This window comes from Drosophila gunungcola, unplaced genomic scaffold, assembly GCF_025200985.1.
Source record: "Drosophila gunungcola strain Sukarami unplaced genomic scaffold, Dgunungcola_SK_2 000001F, whole genome shotgun sequence".
NCBI lineage: Eukaryota > Metazoa > Arthropoda > Insecta > Diptera > Drosophilidae > Drosophila > Drosophila gunungcola.
The window spans coordinates 9,794,867-9,815,308 of NW_026453197.1; the positions used below are offsets into that span (position 1 = coordinate 9,794,867).

Consider the following 20,442-nt stretch of genomic DNA (forward strand, 5'->3'; position numbering starts at 1 on the left):
CCTTTTTCTCGTTTCTCCTGGTCGCACACCCTTGAGAAAATTACATTTTCCGCCTACAGTGTGGCTAAACTAATAATAAACTGCCTTTCCCATCATCAATCTTCATTTTGCGTTGAATTTGTAAATGTTAAAAATCATCCATAGAAAAATCTTCAACTCTAATTGCCTTTGATTTTATGTCGATTCATTGCCACGCAATTTATCTTGCTTAATTTTTTTAGTCTTAAAAGAAGAGAGAGAAATGCGGGATATTTTAAAATGCTTATTTAATTTAAATTATAAATTAAGCATTGTTTCCAACTAAAATTTTGAATTAGAGCATATCGACATTTGTTAATTTGTATACATTTTAAGTTTAATAAATCATTAAAAGTGACAAACATTGTTAAATTAATTTAAGTTAAGAAAATGCCTGACTTACCCATCCCAAATTTTTTTTACTTTACTTTACTCCTTACATAAACTGCTGTGGGACAAAGTCCACTTATATATTTATTTATTTAGTTGTTTTTCTTGTTTTTGTTTGTCCTTTAAGTATAAAATCAACAAATAGTTATGTTTACTATGACTTAATGTTTTCACAACCAGTATAACTGATTTCCCACATATTTCTGTAAAATGGCAATAAAACACTCAATAATACCTTATTATTTTTCGTCCACAGCTGCGTAACTCCTCGGACACCCAGATCCTCCTGCGCCGCGTTACTTTGCAAAGTTCCGGAGTATATCGGTGCGAGGTGTCCGGCGAGGCGCCCGCATTCAACACCGTATCCGAATCGGAGACCATGACCGTTGTGGGTGAGTTTAACATAAGGGCGAAGGATAAATGTGGGCTGAGTGAGGGACGTATACTGAAAGCGAGGCACTTGGACAACAGGCGACAGCAGAAAATTTAATTAAAATGCTAATAGTGCCGGGCAGCCAACAATGTTGTGAATGACAGTGGCAAGTGATGGGGCATCTGAAGTTGCTGGAGCCCGAATGCAGAACTCAGCAACCGGAATGTGCAACATAATTGCTGGGAGTGGATAAAAAGTGGAGCCAAAAGGCAGCCGAAGGGGATTGACAGCGGCAAGTTAAAGGATAACAGCCAAGGACTCCGGATCCTGTCACCGGGCTGAAAAACTCGATTCCAGGCGAAACCATTTAAGAACGCATGCACGGCATCTGAAATCTGAGGTTGCTGAATGTAAATTGCATGCAGGTTGTCAGCTCTCTGTCGAGGAATCTTTGATGGGTTTCCCTTCATACAAAAACACGTGCTATATGAGGATTCCCCTTTTCGTGCGGAGAATGGCATACTAAGGTGGCCTACAGAGTGACAAGAGGGATATATCTTTAAATTGAAACGAACATTTGGGGGTCCTTAAAGGTGGGTGAAATTGAAAATATACTTTAAACTTTTAAATTGAAAAAAATGGACTTATACAGAAGCTCGCATTAATAAATGGCATTGAAATTCATTATTGCTATATAATTCTTTATTTCGAATGTCAAAAGCACAGATTATTTTTTTTAATTTTACTATTTAAAAAAAAATCTCGAAACACAATTTTGTAAGTACGTTTAATGGTAGTTCTTTTTAACTGCTAAAAACAACAAGTATGTATAGCCTACTTTTTTTAGAGAGGGTTATATTCATTGATTTGAAAACATGCACCAAAAAAGTTTCAATAGACTTGTATTTCGGAGTAAATTCTTCAAATATTAAATTTTCTCGGTTTTAATGCCACACTCTTGAGACCACATTAATCATCTTAATGAAATGAAATTCCTTGAGTTTCCTTGCTCTTTACTCGGCTGCAACTGAAGGCGGGCGACAATTTAAGGCGCCCGCTTTCCGCAGGTGGTGCATATCCTGATGGTGTTTGCTGTGGGGCTCTTTCACGGGGACCACCTGGTCGAGGTTGCTGGTCTCCGGTCTCCGGTCTCCGGTCGCCAGTCGCCAGTCTCCAATCTCCAGTTTCAGTCGCAGTTCGTAAATGGAATTCATGCTACATGGCAATGCGTTGCAAATGGCATTGTCGAGTCGTCTTAACTCCCTGGCTCCTTGTAAACTCGCTCGCTTTCCACTTGTTCGCTGCTTTTTAAAGGATTTCATCCTCCGCTCGGATTTTTTCGCCTTTCTTTGCGTTTCGCCTTGGCAACCGGAGACTCTACATTGTACTCCTTCTGTTCTGTGTGCCACCCCACTCTTAATACAACTGCATAATCTAAGCAAACAATTGAAATGGAATTTTCGCAGTCGACGTCTGCGCTGCGCTGCGTTGCCAACAAAAGGCGCACATATGTGTACAGTGAAGGGGCGTAGTCGTCGGCTAAGGTGGGCGTGGCCCGGCTGCCACTGTCATTGCAATTTTGAAGTAAAATTATGTTTTCATGTCCGACTTTCAAGTGGAAAAAAACTGGGCTAAGACAATGGCGCCATCTGGTGATGCAAAAAATATCGTTTGTCCTCTCACCATTTACATAAATCTGGGGAGCGTTCGTTGGAAAATAGCTTCTGAAAAAGACGGTTTTAGGCATTCCCAGATACCCTTAGCATATAAAAATAGCTTTTTAAATTGTATTATTGTGTAAAAAATAAATCAGGAACATTAAAATATGTTAAGCCAAACCAAAACCAACTTTTTTATTTCTTGAGCAAAAAACAAATATGAAATAAATTTTAGATCAGTTTTTTCCATGTGTAAAAAGTTTACTACTTTCTCAAAGCCCTCGCTCCTTACTTTTCTACAACATCCAAATTTCAAGTTTCACGAAACCCAATCAATTTTTCGGATTGCGCCTGAAGTTAATCACAAATTTATAAACTCATAAAAGAATCAAGCGGTTATCAATATGTGCAGCACCAGCAGCAGTCGCCAAGCAGGGGAATCCCCCCTGGGAACAACGAAGAACCACAGGGGCAAATCGAACCACCGACATCATCAGTGGAAGCCGCAGGCCCCGGGACAGAAACCTGCATTAACTTATGGCAACAAGGAGCAGGACATCGCCAAGAAAGGCGGCCACGCCCCTCACCCACGCACTAAGCACATTTCATGCTGATTTTCCTTTTGGCCATTCCCTCAGCTCACTCCCATCCCCCGATCCCGCCCACTTCAGCCCCTTTTGCCCGAAGACGCATTGGAATGTCGGGGAAATGGGAAATGGTTTTGCATATTAAACAATGTGTCTGGGCAGTCAAATTGAACGATATTCGAACCAAAGTCGCAAAGAAAAAACCAGAAAAAGTTTGGGGAAAAAAGGGAATGAAAGGACAAGCATTTGGAAGCTACAGTGGTCATTGGATATTCGAAGATCCCGGTTATCTAATATCTGAAACGAAGTACCACCCTCTTATTTTTATTGATCAATTCATGATTTCTATTTAGAAACCATAACAGATAGTGTTGTTTTTAAAATATATATTATCTTTCTTTGATACTCAACTAAAGTCGATTTCTTCATGATATGTTTTAAACTAAAAAGCCTTCTTTTAGCGTTTCATAAATACGAGAAACCACACTCGAATGTGTGATTTTGTTGTACAGTAGAGTATTATCTGTTATCTAAACCAACTGTGGGCATTGCAAGTCGCAGCAAGAAGTGGAAAGATGGTAGCCGAGTGGAGTAGCCAGAAACCTCATAATCAACAACTGTGTCAGCAGTGTCAGAGAAAGAGGATAGAGGGTTCTCGTAAGAGTTTGGGGACTGGGACCTTCGACCTGCTAATGCAAGTGAACCATAAAATGTGCTCTAGTGAAAGCCGATTGTTCCCAATGGGAGTTTGCCAATGTTGATTTAGCGATCGTAAAATGTCAGCGGCAACATTTCGGATGACGAAATGACTTGAAGTATGGATTTTCGCGGTCTTGAACTACGGGCTTTGATTTATTTTAAAATTTTGTTTAGAAATCTGTAATACTTAACTTTACTACCCATATAAGCATTTTATTATGTTAAAATACACCCAATGTAAATAATTGGGTGTTTTAATTTGAAAGTATTTGGATTTATTATTTAAGTATTATTAGTGGGCTTAGTTTTTAAGTCCCAGCATACTTCTAAGAACTAGGTTATTTCACTTTCAAACTGTGTTAAAGTGTGCCCCCGATTGGAAGCACTAAGCTTTAATGAGCGCCTTGCCTTTGGCCTCGTTTTGGATAATTTACAGCTCATTAGTGTGACCAGGCCAAGGAGCAACAATAAATATTATGGCAAAATGCCGCCCCCAGCCTTCGCCGGCACCAAACTTCGCTCATAGCTCATAAAAATCACATTTAACTTTGCTTGCCAGTGGGAGGTTGCCTGCGATTGTTAGTGAGGGGTCCTGTTTCAGGACCTTTATGCAGGCAATTGCTTTTTTATATTGTAAAATCGATAAGCGATCACATTATACGTCTGTGTATATGAGTGTGTCCGAGAAAATGATGGTGAAAAAAAAATAAATAAAAAAGAGATAGGTGGAGAAGAAACTCAGCGGGAAAACTGAGTTATATATGTGTTTGTCCTTTAAAGTGCACTTAACCATAAATTCAGGAACAGGATGAGGACCCGCAGAGACACCCAGAAAATCGGGCGGAGAGAGAGAGAGAGAGAGAGCAGGACATGTGCCAAGCGTTGAGAGCCTTGCGTGCTCATTAATTATAAAACAACGCGCGATTCGCAGCAGATACACTGGGCGAAATCGGGTTGCTTTAGCAAGTTATTAAAGCTTATAGAATACGGAAAATAAATAAAAAAATTACATATTCATGCAAACATTGTGTAAGTAAAAGGCAGTAGCTAAAGAATCCAATTTTTTTTATACTTTAGCAGCTCCTTTCCTTCTGTTTTCTAAAACGTTGTTTTCATTGTTTTTTTTTTTTAACACAGGAAGTAATTTTTAAAATAGCCCTTCAGTATGATTTATACAATGATTTTTGCCAGTTAGGGATCTGATTTAAGATCAGTTCGAATAATTTTCGCTCTGTATACACAAGCACACACGCATATTGTGGCAGTGGAGAATCCGATGCAGATGAGGATACCGCGGAAGGGCCGCGGAAATAACGGTAACTGTAATGTTGTCTTAACTCAAACATGCCGCAACTGAACCGAAAGATCCGAAGGCAAAGGGGAAAGGACTCGTATCGTGCATTAAAAATCGTTGCCATATGCAAAATTAAGGATAACAAACGGGGAATGTCAGGGGGTAAGGAGACTCCAAGGGGATGGGAATGGTCGGAGAGAAACGGAGCATAAAGTTACTGGGACATGGGAGGTGAAACGGAGAAGTCGAATGGCAACTGGAGCTGTTTTTGAGTTCACCACTGCTGAGGGAAACTGTCGCGAATTTACACTTTATCATACTCTTTCTATTTATCACAGTTTAATGTGTTTCTTCAATGTAGTTTCGTATTTCAATATTTAGTATTTTCTGTTCAGGTTTGACTATGGTTGAGAAAAAACACTTCAAAATTTAAGAAGGGAGTCTTAAAGACCAAGGTAGAAAAATAAGAAACTCCCGAATATCTCTTGCACTCAAATGGCTACTTTACATAATTTTATTGCATATATTAACATTTTCTCTTATACCAGACCACTGTCACCAGCAATTGAATTGAATAAATTTCGTATAACGAAGTGTAAATTATGTCTGAAAATATTTATTAAAATATTTTAGAGAAAGACAAAGAAATACTAAAGAAATAAGGGAGGTGGAAAAAACATTTAAGCAAAGAGCCCAACATGTGCATAACCCACACTCCGACACACACCCCCGATAGCTATAGGCCCTTTGCAAATAGAACAGGTGAATGCCTAAGGATGCTGCCACATACCACCCCCCATCAGCCTCATTGCCAAAATCCCAGCCACCTGACCTGGCTTATCACCTGCTCAGAAGAAGCTGCAAAATGCGCTTCGAGCGATGAAGGGAAGGCGCTTTTGGGGGGACGGTTGGGTGGCAACAAAAAATATACCGCAGCGTATTAAAAGAAGACCACCAACTGAGTAGGAAAGACTCGAAAAAAACCTAGATAGACAGACGCCCACTTTCAGTGCTTACTGTAGTTGTTTTGAATATACATACCTTGCATGGGGTAAACTATATGTTCACTGTGTATGTTCGGAGTGTGCATACTCTTGCACATAGTTTGCTATGGACTCGATAAGAAGGCGATGAATTTTAAAAAAATATTCATCACATTCAATGCGTTCTTTATTCTATATACCATGTGAGATATCAAAAATGTCTTCATTTTAAGCAAGCTGGTAATTTTCTGTAAAATGTTTAAAAAATTGTTTCTTAAAAATATATTTTCAAATATACTATATATGTAGGGTATATCCGTTTTGAGATTCTAAATCTAGAGTCCTCTCTTGTTGTAACCTGCGTCTATTTTTTGTTACTATTCTAGGTACTTATTGTTGCTGCTGGAAAGTGCTTCAGACATTTTTTTACTTGTTTTTTTTTTATTTTCTGGCTACTGCACAAAAGGTGTCCTCTCCTTCATTTTTCGCCACCGCCCACTCTTTTCGGCAACAGAAACTGCTTAGTCATAGGAAAATGCCGAAAATATACTTGAAGCATGTGGCTATTCGACATTTGGCCATTTCCCTTTTTGCTTTTAGTTTTCGGCTTATTGCAGGTCCTGTAACCTGCGGGTTTTTCTCCCCATCTCCACATTATTCCCCTCATCTGGCTCGATTCAGACCCTGTTGTCCCTCCTTCTTTTGTGTGTCCTCTATCGTTGCGTGCTAAGTCTGGCCAAAATAAATTGCCAACTCATACAGACATACGTGTCCCTTTTGCTCCATGAGCCCCTTCCCTTGTCTGGTTTTCTCTCACTAGATTTATGCCGCAATATAAAATTTAAGTGCGACAATATGGCGTTGACTTAAAAAATGCTCACCTAATATATATAAACAATTATCCGAACATAACCCCAATCCAAGCAGGTGAGCAGGGGGTTAAGCCAAAGACTTTGGGTCTTAGCAGGAAATGTATTTCGGGGCAATAAATATCGGGCCCAGATAAAGTTAAATTTATTTGGTCGTCCATTAATTTTTCTTTTGACAAGCAAAGAACGTTTAAGAGGATATGATACCATAAAACTTTAACATTTTAATAGCGTAATAGTTTCTTATGCGTTTTGTTATTCTAAAGATGTATCTTTATTTTTAAAACAATATTAATTTGATAATTACTTTTTTAATTGATCTTATCTGCAGATTCTATTTTTAGCAACACATTCGGAGAATTGTTTGAGGTTTGTTTGAACAAATGAAATTTAGAATAGCAACAAAGCGAACACAAGAAATCATCTTTTCAATCTCTACAAATGCGTTTATCAAAAATGCATTTCTCCAAGTTGAATTTTTAGATTGCGCCATGATTGGCCTTTGTGTGACCCTCTCTTCCATCTTTAACTCCTTTCCACCCAGAAAGTCAATTGCATGGAGTAAATTATGTTTATATGAGAGAGACGAGAACCAAAGCAAAGTAAACTTCACTTTATAAATTACAAATAAGCAAACGGAAGAGAAATATGCAATCCCGGAAAAGGGCAACCTGCCCAGGACTCTTACACTCAGCCAAAAAATATATATCTTTCAAAAATATTATACTCAAGTTTGTAGGTTCTACTCAGTTTTTCTATACAAATATCGTTTAGTTTAAAAATCAACAAACTTCCAAAATAAATCATGAAGATTTTAGTTTTTGATTTTCATATTCAAAAATTTTTTCCGAGTGCAAAATCTGGATTTTACTGAATCCACATCCGAACTGACCAAAAGCCACAACAAAAACACACAACGACTTCTAAGGAAAATTAATTTTTTGAAAACCATTAAAAATTAATTTTATTTTATGGCACACTCACCTACACAGAAGCCGCAATGTTATGAGAAAGAAGATTTCCCTTTTCAATTTTTCTCGGTTTTGGCAAGAACGAATATTTTTAATGCATACAGAAAACACTCGACTGAGATGAGAATGGTGGAGGGTAGGAGATATAGGGGACATGGGCAGCGCCTGAGGAGGAGTCCTGATTCTGGTCCTGTTCCCACTTGACTTGGTTTTTATTTCTGTACACGTTTTGTGGAGAAGGATAAAACGATGAAGGAGGTAGCCATTGAAAACAATAGCGATGTAAGAAAAGGGAGAACAAGCTTTAATATTTTCAGAAAGTTATTCTATTTATTTTATAATTGCATTGGCTAAGAAAAAAATATATAACTTTGGTGAAATCCACAATTATTTGAATGCAAATAAAATGAATAATTTAATTTAACTTTTTATTTTAATTTAATTTAAACTTTAGCTTGAAGAAAAATAAATGTTTTTCAGCTTACAATTAATTATTGCAGGCGTGTTGATAAATGTAGTTTGTACAATTTATTAGCCTAAATTAAATATTATACGTTGTAATTTAACAAAACAAATATTTTTAAGCTAATCTGACTTTTTTCTGCTTCTTATACCTTTAAAAGATTTATATATTATCATAGTTCTTCTTGGAGTTTACCCAATGGCGTTGGTAATGGGTGATGACCAGATGCCCTCCAGTGTCTATCCCCCAAAAACCCACCCATCCAAAGAAGCCCACACTCACAATTACGTTTACATGTGCTAAAAGAAATACACCCACAGAGAAGAGCATTGCAGGACAAACCCACGCTCACATGGCCAAATAAACTTTGAATAATCATTTCGTATGCCCAAAACGAAAGTTTTTTCTCTCAATTCCTTGTATTCTGTGCTTCACCTTCTGCCCCCATTTTCACATCCACCCACCGCCTGGCGAAAATCTCCACATAAATCTTGGAAATGCTTGGCCAGCCTTCATGAGGAAACTGCCTTTCCCCCGCACATTTCTTGTTTTACTTATGGGGCAGTGGGCCAAATAAGCGAAGCTGCATATAAAATAATAAAACAGAGTAGAGAGCGTGGCACAAAATGGCCAGCTAGTTCTCTTCTAGGAAATATTCAATTTCCCCGGCTCATTAAAATTAAATAACTAAGCTCGGGTGAGACTACAAATGAGGGAATGGCTAAAGCTATGGCTCCTCTAAGTAAGCAGGGGAATGAGAGGATTTCAGGGAAACTTAATTGAATTGCAACAAAACTTTGCTGGTCCAAAACAGTCATAAATGTCGGAATGTTATATGATTTTCTGAATGGGGCTAAAAAAACCTTGTATTTATTGGACTTACATTTTAGCCAATAGATAAAGAAATAGCTGGTAAGCCTGGGAATGCATTCAAGTAAGAATAAATGGGGAAAAAATTAAAAAGATCTGAAATTTTAAATTTAAAAAAAAAATGTTTTTTATTAAACATTTTTTTTTAACAGTTTATATCCTTCAACTATTTATGAAATTGTTATTATCCCTTTCAGTAACTCCCAACCACGGACCGAAGATAACCGGTGGGCAGCCGCGCTACCAAATTGGAGACACCGTCCGGGTGAATTGCACCTCGTCGCCGTCCAAGCCCGTCTGTCACCTAAGCTGGCTAATTAACGGGGAGCCAGTGCAGAAGACCCACCTGCGGCAGTTTGACAAGGTGGTGGTTAATCGGGATGGACTGGAGATGGCCCGCCTGGGATTGGAGTTCCGGGTGAGGGCTTACCACTTCAAGCACGGCGACATGAAGTTGAAGGTGGGTTGCAAGAAGAAATATAATTGAAAAGTGATTTTTAATTGACTTGGTGGTATATTCCCTTAGTGCGTGGCCAAGATCAGTTCATTATATCTGCAGAGCAACGAGGAGAGTGTGGAAAGCGATCGCCAGCAGCGGGCTCCGGCCTTGGAATCTCGTGAGACGGTGGCGGCCAAATCCAGCACGATTGGTATAAGCCTTAAATAAATATTTATTTTCTTTTTAAAAATTGCAAACTAATAAAACCTTTTCTTCCAGCCGCTGCCACTTCGAAACTTCCTTCTTGCCTAGTGGCATTACTGCCTTCACTTTTCCTGCTGCTGCTGTTTCAGGATTGGACCTGGCCCCGAAACAGTTAACTATTCAAAGAATAAGGACTTTAAAAACTTCAGCCCTTAAACTAGCACAGCCATTCGCAAAAAGCAGACATATCCTATGCCAAAAACTTTGAGACAAAAACCAAAGGAATTATTTATATCTCAACCTTTGGTTTAACGCGAAATTCAATAGATGTATGTGTGCATGAAAATGGGGAATGAGACCCCAATTAAGAGTCAGATATTATACTGAAATATCAAAATAGTAACTACTCAACACGAGCATTTAAGCAGAGGCTAAGCAACTGTAAATATTTACTTATAAATTTAGGCAATTGTCTGTAGTGTTAAGATATCGTTATTTAGGCAAAACATTCATTGATCTTTTGTGATATTTTCTTCATTTTGAAAGCGAAAGGAAGTAAAACAGTGTACGATATTATTTGGAGTCAAACAATTTTGTCTAACTTTGTCCTTCCTTTTCACTTTGTCTACCCTCTTTGGGCATATCAAAAGCAACAAAACATTTCGATTGTAAAAAACATATTTGCACTTTGATCTACATACCAAATCAAGTCTAAATCCTAACCCAACAAAACTTTTCATTAACATAAGAGTCTAAGCAAGTGTAAGAAAATTGTAAAGCAAAAACTCTAAACATTATCAACTGAAAAATATACAAATCATAATTAACAAAATACCAAGCAGAAAGTAAGCTTAGCTAAGATAAGGCAAAACTTAAATTTGCATTCCAAAAATTCCTCAAAGAGAAATATTATATGTAAGAACTTTTGATCAGAAGCCTGTAAATAGCCTGAGAAAACGCCAAGATAGCACAAGTTAAAAACTTTAGAATTTGGCAAAATATCTATCTAAGTGTGTGTATGTATCTGAATGTAATCAGTTTAATCAGTGCCAAGCTGCGAGATCTTTATTGAAAAGAGAGAAAATGCTAAAATAAATCTAGATATTCATGGGTCCCTCCACGTTTTTAAAATTATGATCGCTCACACGTTAAAAGTACTGAAATAAAAGAAACGGATTTTACATTCATTTAACAAGAGTTTTAAATCATGTAATTCCCATGTTGAAAAATTCCCTACTGTGGGTTAAAACATTTTAATCTAATTTAAAGATTTGAAAAAACTGGAAAACTAGAAAACAGATTTGAGCTTCTTTTTTATGGGATATTACTCATTGCTTATTTACTCACATTTGAAGAAATCTAATACTTCGTTAACACATTAAGCAAATAACTCAAAAACGTAAAAAAAAAGTTAATTCACACCTACCAAAAATAATGAAGGGATACGACCAGGTGATATTCACGAATGAGCTTTTGCACCATCGATCTGTGGGCAGCCAAATCGAGGAGACTCGTCGAACTTGGGAGGAGCGGTGCTCTTGGTTTCCGGCTGCCCAAAGGGATCTGTATTCGAGGTGCTCTAAGATTTACGAGGAGTGTTTGGAAAAGTACGGCAACAAAAATTACGAATTTTATGCGAATAGAAATCGCCTGAGGGTAGAACACAGGGTCAACACCAAATCATATAGAGATCGGGAGGAGAGAAGGTCCCACATGTCTATGGAGCACTTGAAGGGCTATAAGGCGTCCCCTACTTCAAATGGTCAATATGGCAGTGTTAAGCCAATGCAACTCTTCTACTGCTTTTAGATAATGAAGATAAACGATTTTGTTCTCCTCAAAATCCTCAGTTTCAATCAAATCAAACCATTCGTAAAAATGGAATTTAATAAACAGAAACATTATTGAAAAGCTTACATCATATTTTTTTAGTTTTTAAAACAACGATTGCCAGAACAATTAAATAATTGTCGAAAAAATATATTTTTAAAAATAATCGACAATCCCAAGCAATTTAGATTTTGTGAGCTCTTCTTCCAATATTTTAATTTGACTTACCCAAAAATAGTAGTAGTTCGTTCTGCCTATTAAGTCACCCATTAACAGGCGTGAAACACGCACAAATAACACAACAAAAAATAAAAAAAACAATAAAAAAAAGAAAAGAAATTAAAAAAAGGAAAACATAAAACGAACAACGAAATATTCCTTTACACCAAGCAAAATAATGAAGATAAATGATGAGGTGATATTTACGGATCAGTTATTGCAAAAAAGAACTGTGGGCAGCCAGATCGAGGAGACACGCCGATCTTGGGAAGAGCGGTGCTTCTGGTTCTGGCTGCTCAAAATGAATTTTACGGACGGTATTCACAGATTTACAAGGAGTGTTGCAAAACGGAATCGGCTGAGGGAGAAGTATAGGATCGATACCGATTCAAACAGAGATCGTGAGGCACGGTACTATCACATATCGATGGAGCATTTAAATTCCTATAAGGCATCCTTTACTTCCAATGCGTAGTATGGTAGCGTTCGGCCAATGCCCCTTTTTATGGCTTTAAAGATCACCTAATGATAATATTCAACCAGAATTTAAGTCGGCGGAAAAGATTTAGGACTGCGGTTTATTACATGGCAGATACATAAAATAAAATGTAATAGTAGTCTTAGCTGCACATAGTAAAAGCTAAGAAAAGCCCAGTAAATTAATAATTGTACAGTGTAAGCCCAGCCCAAATCACTTTTATGGCTAGCTGAACTTTCGAAAATAAAGCTAATTTAATAGTAATTCACGTCTGAATTGTTTTTTGCAATAACAAATTTATTAATTTAAAAAAAAATATTATTTAACTAAAAAATTCAATTGTTGCAGAATAAAATTGTACTCGATTTCCCTAAAAAATTGTAATTTAAAATTTCTTAAGGTATTCTTACACATAGTTTATCAATTTTATGTGAAATTAGAATTCCTTAATTCTGTCACATTTACTCATTGAGCTGGAGCTGAGTCATTCTCTGAGTTAACAAATTCTCCCCTTGAGAAATTAGCCATATGCATGATACTAATCCTTTGGCTTATGCTAATTTGGCTCAAACTGAGTCAGTGTTCCCTGAGGTATGATACCGCCTAAACGGGGCATTGGCAAAACAGTAAAAAAGGTGGAAATTGCCGGGGACATGCAAAAGGCGAAAATGCGCAACAAACCGCAATCGAATGCATTCATGTCCAAACAAAGTTACCAACAAGCAAACAAAAGGCCAAAAGCAGTTCATGACTCATGCGAGGGACAGAGGGGGATACATATATCGCATGTCTGCCGGGTTCACCTGGGCGTGAGAAATGCAATCCAAAGGCTCATTTGCATACAAAGCCGTTCGATTGTGGGCCAAAGGCAGCAGGGCCCTGGCTACAAATGCCCCGCAAACAGCTGCAGCTCTTGGCCAAATTTATCTCGTACAGCTTGGCATTGATCGACTGGCGGGGGGAAAACCCTTCAAACTTAACCAAAATGAGTGTTTCTTGTACATAGCCAGCGTCGTTTGAACTCAAATTTACTTAGGACCTAAGCAGGCAAAATCCTCGGCAATTCTCTAAGCATAATCTGCATTTAATTCTAAGCAAATCTTGTGCGTGTTGTAAATTTAAAAATAAAACAATAAAAACATAACTAAACCAGAAACCAAACCACGAGAGGAATATAAAATTTCCTTGTTGGTTTTAGCTAAGTCAAAAAACTAAACCTTCCTTCATTAACCTTCATCAATGTTAACGTTTCAGTTTAGCATTTATTTGTAAGTATTATGAAATCAAATGTTTGACAAACAAAATAAAAACCAAGTTAGTTTGTAAAACTGAACATGAAAATGAGAAATAAATTAAGTCCAGAAAAGCAAGCAAAAGGGAATGTCTTTTTATTCAATGAGGAGCTCATTTCCGTTTCCGGTTGGTTTCTTACCTTTATTTGTGTTGCTTGGCATCCCGTTTGTGCATTAGTTTTTGTAAGCCCTTTGGCGTCTTTGAAATAAACTGAAACAAAATCCATGGCAAAGCGAAGCAAAAACGTCAGACACTATTAAATAAAAAGGAAAAGGGTGCTTTAAGCCACAGCTTACCAATAAATGCTAAAATTAAATGCTGGTACTGTATTATAATTATATTATTTATTTATTTTTTTCATTATAATTAATAATTAAATATTAATTTAATATAAAGTAAAGCTTCAAAACAAGGGGTATTCGACAAATTATTAATTTTCTTTAAATGGTTTCTCGTATTGTGTTAATAAAAAAAGTTTATAATCTAAATAGTAAGCTTCAACTAAAGTGTTATTGTTTCGTAGTTTATTTATTATAGTGAGTTGTTAATGCAAAAAGGTTGTCATCAATGAAAGCAAAAATCAAAATTCAATTTCGGAATTAAAATCATAGCAAGCTTTTACTGCGCTACTGCCTGTCACTTTTTATATTTTCAGTAAGCAAGACCTATAAATTATACCTTAAAATATAGCAAACAAAAACAGAAAAGAGCATTATTTTTATACTTTATATTTTTGGTGATTATTTTAACTTCTTGTGCAAGATGAAGGAATACGGCGAGATCATATTCGTGGATCAGCTGAAACATTTTCGAGTTGTGGCCAGTCAGATTCAGAAAACTCGTAACGATTGGCAGAAGTATAGCTCCTGGTTTTCGGATGCCCAGAAAGAGAACTACTCCCAGTTGGCGTCTGTATATGCTGAAAGTTTGGAAAAGTACGGAGATGAAAAGTTTGGGTACTACGCAAAAAGGATTCGTCTGCGCCCGGAGTTTGCCGGCAAAACTAGAGCTGATACGAAACATGAAGATCGAGAGGCGCACATTTCGATGACACATCTAAAAGGATACAAGTTTTCAGTAACTTCCAATGGCGAATATGGAAGTGTGCGTCCATCAGAATTATTTTATTGTTTCTAAATTAGTTACCAGTTGCGTTTTAATTAATTTAGTCAAAAGACAATATCCAAAAATATCAAATGCTTTAACAAGACACTTTTTACGGGGGAAATACCGATTTCTTGTTGTATATCTTATAAAAATGGGTCAATACCACTTGATATGGAAGAGTGTCTAAGAACACATTAAAATATTATTCTTCAAGTGATTACCTTTTCCCCAATAACTTCTTACCCTCGAAGTCACTCATTTTCAACACTTGTGCGCATTGTGCAAAATTTATGGCGGAAACATTTAGGCATAAAAACTGCAGTAAACCAGAGGAGATCCATGCAAATGGCATTGTGGGCAGGGGATGGCGAAGGGCTTGTGGCGTGTTTTAAATTAATTTTATATACGAATTACCCGTCCCAGAGCGACACTTTAGCGGAACTGCCAAGCACTTGGCTCGTAAATTGGTAATGTTTGTAAGCCCAGTTTTATGGCACGGCGGTAGCCCAGTCTGTTTACCATAATTACCTGTTTATAATTAATTAAAATGCAATAAGCGTAAATTTGATAAAAGTGCCACGCACATGCTTACGTGGCAGCGATAATTTCGGGTAACTCCGATCGACTGCACAGTATCAGCCCTTTGAATACTTTTAAATTTATAATTATTGTGTTGAAAGTTAAATATATGCAAATTTGAGAATAGTTGAAAAATGTTGGGGGAACTAAAATAGTCTTAGAAGTGAAACCTTTTAATAATTTTAGTTGATTAATTTCCAAATAGGGTATAGATTTTCTTTTAAATATGATTAAAAAAGTGAAATCAATTTAAATTTGTAGATATGATGAATTACTTCTTATATCTTAATATAGTGAAAAAGTTTTCAGTGCTCTGTATGGCAGTGTTACTGGTAAATGGAATTAAATTAAGCAACTAAATTACAATCGAATAGATAATGCGCAATAATGGGAGGCCAAAATGATTGCATAAATTATTCAATGGCGTTGTGAAGCCGCTGAACCCCTTGCAACGTACAAAATTAGTGGGGAAACCGCGTTAAATTGCAGCATAAACACATTGGTTAATGCAATAACCCGGACAGCAACAACAACAACTCATTTAGGTGAGCTTGTTGTTTTTCTGCCCGTGTGTGCCACACGTATTGACCATGAATAACTAACGGAAGTGCACGAACTGCGGTCACGCCCCTCGCTCACCCACACATTAACTGCCCCTTTTCGTCCTACCAAATCGATGATTCATGGTGTGACGTTTAATTGCGGCTACAATTTTATTTATGACGACAAAAAGGGAAAGTGAAATAACGTATCCAACTATTTTTTGGAAAAACCTATTTTTAGTTGCATGCAATTTATTAATTTTTTTTTGTATATATTTTTAAAAATTCAAAACAGAGTTATCCAATTATTTTGTTTACAAAAATTTAAACCATGCCCTTTTTTTAAAGCAACAAATTTTAATATTTAACATAAAAATCGGAGCAGCGGTTTGTTTTGTTTTATTTTTCGCTATACCAATCAATGAATAATAATTCTTTATTTAATGGCAATTACCTACCTTTTCTAACTCCTAAAAATAATTGGACATTTCAATCAAATCAGTAGATCTGTGTCTGGAATCAGAACATTAGGCTTGTGGAAGTGCTTGTAACAAATTATGTGCCCTTTCAGTTTGCCAAAATGTTCAACTGGGCCGGATTGGTTTTAAGGGCAGTCTACTATTATGGACACCTAATCGGAGTCAGCAACTTTGAGTTCGACTGGCGGACTGGTCGCGTCTTTGCGGCCAGAAGAAGTACCTTCTATGCCATTGTCATCAATGGCATTATGTTTCTACTTTTGATTTTACAAAGTACCAAGAAAATGGACTATAACCTGATCATCGGCAAGTCAAACAAGCTGCTCCAATATGTTATCGCCATTGTATTTGGATTGAGGATGGCAGCAGGTTGGATTTTTAAGCTTACGTTGCTTATTTATTGTCCTGATATTTGTCCTTAATAAAAAGTCGAATTTAATTTAAAATTTAAATTTTTTGGAAAAAAAAATTTGACAATTTTTAAGGTTTGAAAATAAAATTGATATAAAATTATTTTCAAAATAATAATATTTAAAAAAATACTTTTTTCAGGGATTTCCGTCGTTCTTGTTAGATGGACCCGGAGAACCCAGATAATGCGCTTGGCCAGGATGGTGATTCCTCTATTTCTGGAAAAACCACAGGTTATAAGAATGTCCCGCTGGGGTATTCTCATTAAGTTCATCATTGCCTGCACGACTGACTTTCTACAAATGTCAATAATCTGGGAAGCAATGGGTTACGCGAAAGACAATCAAATTCTAGGAATGGTTTTGCAGTTTTGGATGTCGACCATTCTTAATATAGCCACATCGCACCATTACCTGTTAGTTCTCTTCGTTCGGGCCTACTATTATTTGCTTAGCACAGAGCTAAGACAGGTGATTGAAGTGAGCAGAAAGATAAGTTACCATCCCCAGCGGAATGGTGCTTTCATGACCAGATGTTGTTCTTTAGCGGATCAGCTGGAAAACGTAGCCAAACTCCAAAGTCAACTCCAGTCGATTGTTAACCAGGTGTATGATGTGTTCGGGATCCAGGGTCTGATGGTGTACGGCGGATACCAGATTGTTACGATAGCTACCACCTACCTCACCTATAGTATCCTCAAAAATGGCCACGAAAAACTGGAGATGACTTTGATATCGATGATCTTGTCATTCTGTTGGTGCTTCTTCTACTATCTGGATGCTGTCCTCAACCTTTTTAATATCCTAAATTTAATAGACGATCACAAGAAGTTGATACGTCAGTTGGAGGAGCGAACAATCTTTGCCTCACGCTTGGATGTTCGTTTAGAGGAAACTGTAAGATTATTTTAGCTTTATCAACAAACTTTTTTATATTAGACTTAAATATTTTTCCATTGCAGTTTGACAACTTACAACTACAGCTGGTACGGAACCCACTCAAAATTAAAGTACTCAACACATTTACCATTACCCGCAGTTCTACATCGGAAGTGTTTGGATCTCTTATAACGTATTCAATACTGCTAATTCAGTACGACATTGAATACTTTTAAATTAATTTGTGTGCTAGTAACAAAATATTTAACATTTCCGTACTTTTTTACTGAAAAATTATGACGATTCCTTATTGAAATAATCCGTTATATTTATAGAAGTATTCAATTTAATATATGTATGTAATGAAAAAGCAAAACCATATTTGTCTTAATACCTAGTCCATTAAATATATTGTAGTTTTGTTACGGTAGTTATTTCATCGATTATCGCCAAGGGTTTTCGCTTAATGTTTACATTAAGTTTATTTCTTCCTGGGAACATTTATCTACTAAAACCGATAAAAAAAAGTTATGGAATTAAAACTGCAGGTTTTTCGGAAACAAGGTAAGGAGTTATGTCGTAAAAATATCAACCAAAACATTCAAAACAAAATTTAAATGCAAATTTTTAGAGGCTTAAGCCACAAGAGTTTGAAGATATACAACTTTGAAATCGGATGCATGAAAGAAAAGTTATGGATTTAGAACTGAAGGGTTTTGGTCACTTTTCTGCAAAGACTATTTTTTCGGAGATTTAGAAAGGGGTTACATCATAAAAATGACAAACAATCGACCCGAAAATACAAACCAATCTTTGCACGCAGAGTTTTAGAGACTGAAGCCCCAATACTTAAAGGATATGCCATTTTGAAATCGGATGTTTGCAATAAAAGTTATGGAATTAAAACTGCAGGTTTTTGGTGCCTTTTTTAAAATGGTGTTTTTCAGAAATAGGTTAAGTAGTTATGTTGTAAAAATATCTACCCAAACTTTCAAAACAAAATTTAAATGCAAATTTTTAGAGGGTTAAGCCACAAGAGTTTGAAGATATACAACTTTGAAATCGGATGCGTGAAAGAAAAGTTATGGATTTAGAACTACAGGGTTTTGGTCACTTTTCTGCAAAGACAATTTTGTCGGAGATTTAGAAAGGGGTTACATCATAAAAATGACAAAAAATCGACCCAAAAATACAAACCAATTTTTAAACGCAGAATTGTAGAGACTGAAGCCCCAATACTTTAATGATATGCCATTTTGAAATCGGATGTTTGCAATAAAAGTTATCGAATTAAAACTGCAGGTTTTTGGTACCTTTTTTAAAATGGTGTTTTTCGGAAATAAGTTAAGGAGTTGTGTCGTTAAGATATAAACCCAAACTTTCAAAACGAAATTTAAATGCAAATTTTTAGAGGCTTAAGCCACAAGAGTTTGAAGATATACAACTTTGAAATCGGATGCGTGAAAGAAAAGTTATGGATTTAGAACTACAGGGTTTTGGTCACTTTTCTGCAAAGACAATTTTTTCGGAGATTTAGAAAGGGGTTACATCATAAAAATGAAAAAAAATCGACCCGAAATTACAAACCAATCTTTAAACGCAGAATTGTAGAGACTGAAGCCCCAATACTTTAATGATATGCCATTTTGAAATCGGATGTTTGCAATAAAAGTTATCGAATTAAAACTGCAGGTTCTTGGTGCCTTTTTTAAAATGGTGTTTTTCAGAAATAGGTTAAGTAGTTATGTCGTAAAAATATCTACCCAAACTTTCAAAACAAAATTTAAATGCAAATTTTTAGAGGCTTAAGCCACAAGAGTTTGAAGATATACAACTTTGAAATCGGATGCGTGAAAGAAAAGTTATGGATTTAGAACTACAGGGTTTTGGTCACTTTTCTGCAAAGACAATTTTTTCGGAGATTTAGAAAGGGGTTACATCATAAAAATTACAAAAAATCGACCCGAAAATACAAACCAATCTTTAAACGCAGTGTTTTAAAGACTGAAGCCCCAATACTTAAAGGATATGCCATTTTGAAATCGGATGTTTGCAATAAAAGTTATGGAATTAAAACTGCAGTTTTTTGGTGCCTTTTTTAAAATGGTGTTTTTCAGAAATAGGTTAAGTAGTTATGTCGTAAAAATATCTACCCAAACTTTCAAAACAAAATTTAAATGCAAATTTTTAGAGGCTTAAGCCACAAGAGTTTGAAGATATACAACTTTGAAATCGGATGCGTGAAAGAAAAGTTATGGAATTAGAACTACAGGGTTTTGGTCACTTTTCTGCAAAGACAATTTTTTCGGAGATTTAGAAAGGGGTTACATCATAAAAATGGCAAAAAATCGACCCGAAAATACAAACCAATTTTTAAACGCAGAATTTTAGAGACTGAAGCCCCAATTCTTTAATGATATGCCATTTTGAAATCTGATGTTTGCAAGGAAAGTTATGGAATTAAAACTGCAAGTTTTTGGTACCTGTTTTACAATGATGTTTTTCGGAAATTAATTAAGGAATTATGTCAAAAAAATTAAAAACCCAACATTTTAAAACAACATTTAAATGCAAATTTTTAGAGGCTTAAGCCACAAGAGTTTGAAGATATAAAACTTTGAAATCGGGTGCGTGAAAGAAAAGTTATGGATTTAAAACTACAGGGTTTTGGTCACTTTTCTGCAAAGACAATTTTTTCGGAGATTTAGAAGGGGTTACATCATAAAAATGAAAAAAAATCGACCCGAAATTACAAACCAATCTTTAAACGCAGAATTGTAGAGACTGAAGCCCCAATACTTTAATGAT

At 36.2% G+C, this 20,442-nt stretch overlaps 4 protein-coding genes across 9 annotated transcripts in view; all 4 read left to right on the plus strand.

Annotated features, from left to right (window-relative positions):
• Nucleotides 1-10,982, plus strand: part of LOC128262244 (uncharacterized) — a 36,295-nt gene extending 25,313 nt beyond the window's left edge. For all 6 annotated transcript variants that reach the window (XM_052996392.1, XM_052996393.1, XM_052996394.1 and 3 more), the window contains exons 4-7: nt 665-800; nt 9,373-9,635; nt 9,702-9,825; nt 9,894-10,982. In XM_052996392.1, the coding sequence (XP_052852352.1) occupies nt 665-800; nt 9,373-9,635; nt 9,702-9,825; nt 9,894-9,994 (624 nt within the window). In that variant the 3' untranslated portion in view covers nt 9,995-10,982. The remainder of the gene's footprint in view (nt 1-664; nt 801-9,372; nt 9,636-9,701; nt 9,826-9,893) is intronic.
• Nucleotides 10,983-11,106: 124 nt separating this feature from the next.
• On the plus strand, nt 11,107-12,603 carry LOC128262245 (uncharacterized). The gene has a single exon (XM_052996398.1). The coding sequence runs from the start codon at nt 11,253-11,255 to the stop codon at nt 11,625-11,627; it is 375 nt and encodes a 124-aa protein (XP_052852358.1). The 5' UTR covers nt 11,107-11,252; the 3' UTR covers nt 11,628-12,603.
• Nucleotides 12,604-14,251: 1,648 nt separating this feature from the next.
• LOC128261684 (uncharacterized) lies at nt 14,252-14,866 on the plus strand. Its single transcript, XM_052995485.1, has one exon. The coding sequence runs from the start codon at nt 14,401-14,403 to the stop codon at nt 14,773-14,775; it is 375 nt and encodes a 124-aa protein (XP_052851445.1). The 5' UTR covers nt 14,252-14,400; the 3' UTR covers nt 14,776-14,866.
• Nucleotides 14,867-16,393: 1,527 nt separating this feature from the next.
• On the plus strand, nt 16,394-17,870 carry LOC128261995 (putative gustatory receptor 36a). The gene is made up of 3 exons (XM_052995989.1): nt 16,394-16,714; nt 16,898-17,652; nt 17,718-17,870. Exons 1-3 carry the CDS (start codon nt 16,447-16,449, stop codon nt 17,868-17,870), a joined length of 1,176 nt encoding a protein of 391 aa, XP_052851949.1. The 5' UTR covers nt 16,394-16,446.
• The last annotated feature ends 2,572 nt before the right edge of the window (nt 17,871-20,442 follow it).

Coding starts and splice junctions, on each gene's coding strand:
- LOC128261995 (XM_052995989.1), top strand. CDS start 16,447: ATGTTCAACTGGGCCGGATTGGTTTTAAGGGCAGTCTACTATTATGGA. Junction 16,715..16,897: donor TGGATTGAGGATGGCAGCAG/GTTGGATTTTTA, acceptor TACTTTTTTCAG/GGATTTCCGTCGTTCTTGTT. Junction 17,653..17,717: donor ATGTTCGTTTAGAGGAAACT/GTAAGATTATTT, acceptor TTTCCATTGCAG/TTTGACAACTTACAACTACA.
- LOC128262245 (XM_052996398.1), top strand. CDS start 11,253: ATGAAGGGATACGACCAGGTGATATTCACGAATGAGCTTTTGCACCAT.
- LOC128261684 (XM_052995485.1), top strand. CDS start 14,401: ATGAAGGAATACGGCGAGATCATATTCGTGGATCAGCTGAAACATTTT.